We start from the raw sequence: 9,129 nt of genomic DNA on the forward strand, positions 1-9,129 counted from the left end.
TTACTGAGATGATGAGCCTTAGCCCAAGAGGTTATGAACCTCTGGTTAAGGCAGCAACCAAAATGTGAGTTTGAGTAGTCCAGAGCAAACATATGCAAAAGTGAGCACCTGGGTGAAATGTTGAAAGGAGAGAGAAGCAGTTTTGTGAATGTGTGTTTATGTCAGGTTGGGGCTTGAGGGGAGGGGCAAGGTTTACAGTAGATGTGAATACTAAGAGAATGAGAATGGGTGGCAAGATACAGTATGAGAGAAGGGGGAAATTAGAACCATTATAGATAAGTTGAGATAGTTGGGATAGAAGCATGGAAATAGCACAGGAAAAGAATTAGCACAGAAGAGCAAATATGAATTTAGGTGATGGATCCACAGACTTGACACAAAAGAACACACAACCTTAAAAAAAATAAAATCAGGGGAAGGGGAAGTGAAGCACCAGCAATAAAGACACCCTGATTCCTAGAGCAAAAAAATGTTTTTGCCACAATCTGAGAGCCTCTCAGACTTCACTTTAAGGCATGAAATCACATCCAGGCTCAGTTAGCATGGAAATTACAGGTAGAAATAACTGAGAGCACCAGGCCTAAGTAGCATGAGAGATTAAAAGAGGCAATATATACATGCTTGTACCTGTGAGAACATAAAAGTGTGTATGAGTGTGTATGCATGCACGCACTTGATTGTATCTTCATTCCAATTTAGGATGCAACAAATTATAGTAGATGGGGAATAGCTAGGATTGGAGAAATTATCTAATTTCTATGTAAGTATTGGGACAAAGCGTGAGACCTCCCAAAAGATGTTCCTATTGGTACAGAAGGACTATCATACCATATTCCCGGTGGTGGTATACTCATACTCCTAATTCCTTCATCTTACTATGTTCAAGTACTAGTGGGGATTACAGATCAAAACTGGAGTCAAAAATAAGTCAATCAGGGAAATTCATCCCAACACTTCCCATCTCTAAAGCAAGTAGATGAGGCAACAGACTCATTGTGCAGGATATGTTTGTTTGTGGCAGTTGCCTCTGTCTTGGTACAGTGGACCAATCAGGTACTGTATAATTACCCCAATTCCAGGACTCAGAATCATCAACCCACAATAAAGGACCTAGGAAGGTGTCCATATTGATTGTAAAATGTCTGATCTGGGCCAAGGGGATAGGCCAAATTTCCCAGGGAGAAAAATGGAATGGTCATGTCTGGGGCCTCAAGGATACTCTCAGCTGCAATACCATGAAGAACATGTGCCCAGATACTCAATTTGAACAAAATTTCAAGGGGTCATGTCTTCTCTCACACAATCATTCACTTGGACAGTGAAATAAGGATCTCGGGTTTCACACTCCTCTTCCTCTTCCTCCTCCTCCTCATCCAGATCAAGATCTGGACCCGGATCATCCCAGTCTCCCTGGACAGAATACTGGGAATTGTCATCCCCCGTGGCCAAGCTGGGATCCTCAAATACTGGGGGCTCTGGCTTGGCCAGAGGTACACGTAGCAGTGAAGATGTCTTGAGCTCCTGGAGCTCATGACTCTCTGGAACTTGCATTTCCACAACCCGGGTGCTCCCCCCTATCATCAGGCATTCCGTGCACCAAGTAAATATAGATCTGAGCTTGGCACGGAAGCTCCTGTTGAGCCAGCAGTAGATGAAAGGGTTGTAGCAAGTGCTGCTCATAGCAAACCAGTGGAAGGCATAGAAAAGCACACTCTCAGCATCTACACCTGCACTCGAAATAAGAACCACATAGCAATTGAATGGAAACCAGCATACTGCAAAGACCATTACAATAAGAATCAGCATCCGGATGCTCTTCTTCCTCTTCTGGTAGTGTGCCATTAGTTGGCGAGCAGATGCATCCCCAACAGCATTCTGGACCCACAACCTCTTCCCTAGGTGAGAGTATGCAGACACAATCACCATAAGGGGCACAACATACAGCAAGATAAATGTCCCAAGGTCGACATACTTCTCGACAATCTTGCTGGCTCCAGGGAAAGAAGGGAGACAGTGGCTGATGATAGCTCCATTCCTAGAACAGAAAGTTATATAGAATAACTAATTGAATCAGACTCAGATTCTAGTCTCATCTTTACCACGGTAGGTCTTTAAGTAAATCCCACCATCTCTAATCTCTGACTCATTGTTTCTTCACTTTCCAGATTCATGGATGGATCTACAGTGCTTCTCTTATAGGACTGCTCCAGGCAGAATTCAAATTAAATCCAACCAGATCCCTAATAACTAGTATTTCTAACCTGATAGACATTGTCATGGTTCCATTAATATACATTGGAATTAGAAAAGGACTTCATGTTCTCTATTGAAGAGAGTTGGAAGGGGATAAAAATGCAATCAAGGACTTTTCAAATGTCAACTTCCTAGGGGTCTCTGGAAAGAAAAAGGTAAATTACCCAGTATGTAACCAGTCTGACTTACATGTCAATGAAGTAGTACAGACTCTGGTAAATTGCATGTGGAAGAGCAAGAAGGAAAGCAAGAGCCCAGATTATGGCAAGGATCAACAGGCATTGGGTATGTGTCAGTCTTGGTTTCATTGGGTGAAGAATCACCTGGAAAAGAGAAATAATACTCCTCCAGTTACCAGTTTAGGTCCGTGTCATTTGTATGAGCAAACACTGCTGGAAGATTTTCTACTTGGATTATGCAATTTACCTAAACTGTTATAACAATTCCAATTTAAACATTGTTAGATTTAAGGTCATTTATACATTAAAAGATACACGGAAACTCTAGAACTTTAAATGACATTCAGCTGAAGGAGAAGTTAATGGTGGGTGTGGGGAGGGAGTTTGTGTGACACTCCCAAAGCACACGTTAATGCTTAAAGCCAGCTCAATCTGGGCGGAGTCTGTTTGGATACTGCTCATGCCCCCCTCCCCTTAAATTCCAAGTGAGCTCCAGAAGCTTTACCCGGTGTCGGTCCATTGCAACAGCCATCAGAGTTAGAGTGGAAACATGGAGGGAGCAGTACTGAGCAAATCGACTGACATGGCACATGGTCCTGCCAAAGATCCACCGTCCACTCAGGAATCGGGCCTTGGAGAGGAAGCAAAAAGGAAGGTTAGCTAATAACACAAATATCTATCTCAAGCTCTTTTGCAGTAATAGCAAATTATCTCATGGGTCATTTGAGACAGGTTTATGTGTCCTTTTTCCTCTTAATCCCACCACCCATCCTGGAATTGAAACAGCCTCTACATGGAGTTGAAATCAATCCAATGTAGTCACTCACCAAAGCAAATGGACTGTTGAACAGAATTATCAGTATGTCAGAAATTGCCAGATTGAAGATGAGGAGGCCTGTTGATTTGTTGGTTTCCTTGTGCTTGACGAAAACTTGGCACACCAGGAAGTTTCCAAAGAGAGATATAAATATGATGACTGCATATGCAAAACACATCACAATCTTCGCTACCATGTGGGGTTTCTGGCCCTTCCATCTTCCATATATTTCCGTTGGCACTCCAGATTCTGGATCCAGGATATAGGTGCCGTTTTCACAGGTGTCGTTGCAGCTTTGATCCTCCATTGATGGAAGCCAAGTGGCATTATCATGGATCAAATCAACGGTGCTTTCCAGCAGCGGGGGTGCAAAGGAAGTGTTCATTTTGGGGGCAGTTAAGCAGAAACTTAGATTCACCTTAGATTTGAAGAATCATAGAAGAACCTGTGGGATCCTAAGGATGAAGGGACAATGAGGATATGTTGGTTGAAGGATAGAGTTTGAAACTCTAATAAGTTTAAAAAATCTAATTTCCTCAGATCTAGCATACAGCATGGTGACAATAATTATAAATAATAAATTCCTGAAAATCACTATGAGAGTGTAATTTTTATGTTCTGAAGACCAAAAAAGTATCTATGTTTGGTTGATGTTTGTTATTTTTCTAATAAACATTCTACAATTTCACATTCTCTACATCTGTCAAAAATCATGTTAAACATGTTCAATATTTACTTGTTAATTTTACTTTAGTATAACTGGTGAACATGTGAAAACTATATATAAATGTATGTGCATATACATATAAAGAGAGAGAAGAAGGAAGAAGGGGAGGATGAGGAAGATGAGGAAGAAAAGCCAGAAACCAGGTTTTCACCTCTCTCAAAAGAAAAAAGCTAGGTCCTAATAACCAGCTCACATTTACTGAAAATTTGTGGAAGAAGGCACATGGTAGCCTTCATATTTTAGTCCAAGTTCCTCTTTCAATAGGACTACAGAAACTAACTGATATCTTCCTTACCATCCTTCTGTCTCCAGGTCCTTGTTTCTGTCAGTGCTGTGGAGTAGGAAAGGATTGGAGTACCTTGTTCAATTTAACTAACTGATAAAGCACATTCAGTTTCTAAATGTACTGCACATTTTAAAAATGTGAATGCTCTTTACTTATATTTTCATCTCTGAGATATTTTATCATTTATTTCTGACTAATTTTCAATTAGCAGTGACTAGGGAATTGCTTAAAGGAACTCTAAAGTGAATCATTTTTAAACGTAAATCATTCTTCTAATTTAATTTGATCTTTTTCTTAGTTCCATTTATTTAAAAAAATTACAGAAAAGTGCATCTATACAAAAACAGTTTTCTTTCCTTTTAGAGAACAGCCAGAGATTTTTCTCAGTAAATTTAATACCCAAACAACATTTATAGTAAGGTAACCACCATTTTTTATATACAGTCCCTGTGAATATTACCGTGACAATTTTAAATCACTTCATTCACTTCTAAAGTTCTCAGGTTAGAACAGGTTAACCTTTACTCCCTTTCCTACTGGCTTAGCTTTAAACATCTGCTTGTGATCGATCTGAGGATTGATTCATGGCACTCCATCAAAATTTGTCTACATAGACATAAGATCATCCAACCAACCCTGCAGGAAGCTCAATCAGAAAGATGATACTCGGGCCAGCTGCCTTAGGGGCAATAAAAGACGTTGCTTATTGGACATATCATAGAGATAAACCCAATACCAAATAATTAAGAAAATCACTCACGTTAAACTAATGATATAGTGCAAAATACAGATGATTTAAGTGTCTTAGGTGTTAAGAAAGCTATGTTATTTCTCATCTCTTTTGCTGTCCCTTGGTTATCTCATATTGTTACAGTATCTCACTTTGTTATTTGATATATTGGATTTATTTGTATTTGGTTATTTGAAATTGGATAGGGAAGGGGGGAAAACCAAGACGGGGGGGGGGTGGAGGGGAGGGTAATTGGGACCAAGACATGTAAAAGGGTATCAATATATGTGAATTAATGCACCTTCTATCTGGCAAATATCATGTAACCCTTTTATTAATTACAATAAAAGAAGAAAAAAAGAAAGCTATCAATAAAAGCTGAATTAATCAAAATACAATTGACAGAAACTAAATTCAGATATAGATTTTGAAGCAAACTGACAGATACACAAGCTTGAATTTTTCCCAAATCCTGTTCTAAATTTGCTGTTAAAAGTCTGCTTTTTAACAGATATTTCATCACTGGATCATACGGGGTTGTTGTTTCCATGTACTGTGAGATGTGAATTCAAGTATAAAAGTGGAAAAATGGATCTCTAAATAGGTGAATAGCTCCACTGAACTCCAGGAGTTACCTACTAGTTAATAAAGGCTGAGGTGAGAAATTTGTTTTTATGCATGTAAGAGTGGAGTATAATAGTGTCTTGTACATAAAGACAGAAGAAGACCTTTTTTTTAAATTTCAACCCACTCTCTGCTGTTACTGCCTTAAAATATGATTTGGGGTAACTAGCTTTTTCTGTACCTTCCATAGGATAGTGATGTTTGCAAGAATTGATTTGCATATTGCAAAATAGTAGAAAGGACCTTGAATATTTCTAACACAAAAATGATATACCTGCCAATTCATCAAATCTCTTAATTATACATTATATATGTGTATCAAAAGGCCACATTATATTCCATAAACAAGTGCATCCAGTACGTATCAACTAAATTTTTTAAATAATTTTTTCTGTGCCTTGGTTTCCCCAATTGTCACAATTGTTCACAAGCTGAGTGACGAATTCAGTAGTATTATCAAAATAAATTGGAAAAAAGACAACACAGACAGAAGGTTTCATGACAATTTTGTTTATTCATTTTTTTCTGAGCACCTTGCCCTCCCTTCTCCTCCTCCCCCCATTCACTGTGATGAACATCCTCCCTGTGGAAAATTCCAGGTCTCCCTCTACTGGCTAACTGTGTTTTGTTTTGAAACCCTTAAGTTGATGTTGAAAAGGATTATTTTTGTGTGTATGGAGAGTGCCCTGTGATGAGTGTTCATAGGTTTGTATGTGTATTTGTGGCATGTTTCTTGGGTAAAGCTTATATTTGACAGTTAGGTTGTCTTTCTTGTGTGGAATCTTGGTGCAACATGTTTGCTTATGTTTGCATTATGTAGATGTGTATGATTGTATTTACCTCCTACAAAAGACATGAGTGGTGTAGGTTTTGTAGGTATATTTGTATGTTGTGTGCTTACAGAATGAGTTTCTCTGGTGTGCATGCTTTCATGGTGTTTTGTTTTATGCATCTGTTATATATTTGTGTTGCATATATTTAGGAGAGGGAGTTGCAGATATTTTCAATCTTATCAATTCTTCTAGCCCCTGTCCCCTATGGGGAAAATAAAGGTGATCAGCTTATTGGGGTAAAGTGTGGAATTTCTCTAGGTTCACGAAATCACCAATTTCTCTGTCTTTGGCTAAACTATGATAAGTGTATCCTCTCTTTATGTTTCAAAATGCAAACCACTCCCCTAAAAACAGAAGCCCAAGCCACAAAATTAGTTGAGGGGTGGAGCATCACAAAGATCAGGTGGTAAGAATTAGCATAATTGACCTCATTGTTCTGTTTGCACCATGGAAATAATACCAAGGAAAGAAATCTAGTGTAATCTGGTTTTTTTTGGGGGGGGGGGAGGTCAGGAGGCTTATGCCAGTCTTTCAGTTACAGCTGTAACCTCAGCCTTTCAATGGAGAAATCTGGCAAGTCATTGGAAAAAGAAGACTCCTCTAAGCTAAGGTTAAGGTGGAGTGCCCAGGTGTAACACTTTGTCTTTTTCAAATTTTCAAGGTGAAACAGGACTGGAAATAAGGTTAGAGGTTGGGGCTCCTTCGCTAGTACACTAGGGCAGAATAGAAATAAATGCGTGGAGCGCTGTATGCTCTGCTCCTGATCCTACCCCTCCCCCAACTTCCCTCTAGGCTGAGAGTTTTGGGATAGTGTTTCCAATATGCAAGGCTCTCCTAGGATGACACTCAATGAATCCTAGGTAGTCAATATTAGCGCCTATTGAAATTACTGCGTGGCTGAAGATTGAGGGCGGGGGGAGGGGGAGCGGGTATCTTATCGTTTCTAGAATCTTCCAAACCCCAATGTAGAGGTGGGGCTCCTGAACTTCAGTTTACATAGTTCATGAATTTCCCTTTTTTTCTCCCTCAGTAAGACTTAAGTCAATCAGGCAGAAGGGGGCAGTGGAGAGGAACACAGCTTATTGTAAGCCCCTTCCCCAAATTTCTGGAAGGCGGGGCTTTAAAGAAACCACGTCACTGTAAGACCTCCTCGTGACGCGCGAGTCCCCGCGGCTAGCGCTCCCTCCCGTGCCCCCCCATCCTCCGTCCCTCCCCTCTAGCAATCTCCCGCTACACACTGACATGTCGAGATGACAGGGAGTTCTAATTATCGTGATTTGTTCTTGTCTGCTTCGTGAGCAGAAAGGATGGAGGTAGATTTATTCCCATCCTAGGCTGGAGCCCCCTCCCCAGTTGCCAAGCTAGTGATTTCGGAGGGGGAGGGGGATTCCTGTGAAGTGAGCAGGAGCTCGGACGGCTGTCCTTTTTAGTCTAGGTAGTAGGGAACAGCAGGGTGGGGAGGGGGCTGGGAAGATGGGCCAGTGAAAAAGGATGAGGAATGGGAGTGGAGACGAGCCCGTCTGCTAGCTTTCAAAGATGAAGGCGGTGGGACCAACGCTAAAATAATAGTTTGCGTATACTTCGGAACCTTGGGGAGCGGGGTGGGGGGGCAGAGAAGCCATCGTTAGACTGTAAGGGATCCGGGTGGGGAGTAGGCAAAGGGGAGAGAGAGGAGAATGAGTTTTCAAGAGGATCAGACCCTGAAAAGACAAAATAGGAGGGGAATTTGTAGGGAATCTCCCGGAGCTCTTGAGAATTTGTGATTTTACGCACCCAGGTAACCTCTGGAAGAAATGCACAACCACCTCCCTGAAGCCAGCCTGACAGCTCAGGAACTGCGACAGACCGGGGGTCTTGGGGTTACCATGGCAATGTGAGCGGAGGGTCAAGGTGGATGGTTCTCGGGCCGCCGCCAGACAGCCCGCTTACCTGGTGGTGTCAGCAGCTGTTTTGGAGATTTCTCCCGCCTTTCCTGCAAATGGGTAGACTTACCTTAGAGCGCTTTAGGCGAAGAATGTCTGGAAAGCCAGCCGCCTTCCAGCCTCAGTTTGCCGGCTTAGATGAAAGGGGGAAGCGAAGGCTGTGTGCCTCGCTCCTCGAACCCAGACTGCTTCTCTAAGCTAGGGGTGCTGCTGGGGCTGTGCGCACCGCAGCGGACTGCTGCAGACAAGGTGGCGTGCGCACTCCCGGGAGCCAGTGGGGACTGGGCAATGACCCTCGGCGGCGGGAGGCGGGGCCCCAGGCGGGCTGGCAGAGCTTTGCGCGAGACTTTGCTTCTACCACGAGATGCTGACTGGGTCCGCAACGCAGAGGGGGGCACAGGTGGCTCCCACGGAAACGAGGGCGACTGAATTTTTCAGACGTCAACTGCGAAACTGAGGCTCTAGGCGCCCCAATGAAGCAGGAGGCCCTTTGGGGGCGAGATTACATATTTAAATGTGGTGGGTTTTTTTAGACCCTATGATACACATTCATCAGTTTTAAATCCCACTCCTCTAAATATGCCCTGTTAGATTGATCAACTCAGACGTTATTAACCATCTCGCTCATTATATTCTTTATTCCTCATCTATTTCCTTCCCAAAAGAACTTGGCCTGAAATATATATATATATATATATATATATATATATAATATTTTTTTTTCATCTACAATCCTTTGGGGCCTCTCGACCAGAGTA

The 9,129-nt window shown here is 41.9% G+C and overlaps 1 protein-coding gene across 1 annotated transcript; it reads right to left on the reverse strand.

Annotated features, from left to right (window-relative positions):
* Positions 1-1,275: 1,275 nt before the first annotated feature.
* On the reverse strand, positions 1,276-3,634 carry LOC150040970 (G protein-coupled receptor 83-like). Its single transcript, XM_090327108.1, has 4 exons — positions 3,260-3,634; positions 2,938-3,063; positions 2,443-2,576; positions 1,276-2,035 (listed from the first exon to the last, which is right to left on the reverse strand). The coding sequence occupies exons 1-4, from the start codon at positions 3,632-3,634 to the stop codon at positions 1,276-1,278; spliced, it is 1,395 nt and encodes a 464-aa protein (XP_090183234.1).
* Positions 3,635-9,129: the final 5,495 nt, after the last annotated feature.

This window comes from Megascapheus bottae, chromosome X (assembly GCF_031878675.1).
Source record: "Megascapheus bottae isolate mThoBot1 chromosome X, mThoBot2.hap1, whole genome shotgun sequence".
In the NCBI taxonomy this organism is placed as follows: Eukaryota; Metazoa; Chordata; class Mammalia; order Rodentia; family Geomyidae; genus Megascapheus; species Megascapheus bottae.

What these genes read in the sequence shown, in the direction of transcription:
- LOC150040970 (XM_090327108.1), bottom strand. Translation starts at nt 3,634, where the DNA reads ATGAACACTTCCTTTGCACCCCCGCTGCTGGAAAGCACCGTTGATTTG. An exon ending in TCAACAGTCCATTTGCTTTG is followed by an intron (nt 3,064 to 3,259) that starts GTGAGTGACTAC and finishes TTCCTCTCCAAG; the next exon opens with GCCCGATTCCTGAGTGGACG. An exon ending in CTGTACTACTTCATTGACAT is followed by an intron (nt 2,036 to 2,442) that starts GTAAGTCAGACT and finishes TTTCTGTTCTAG; the next exon opens with GAATGGAGCTATCATCAGCC.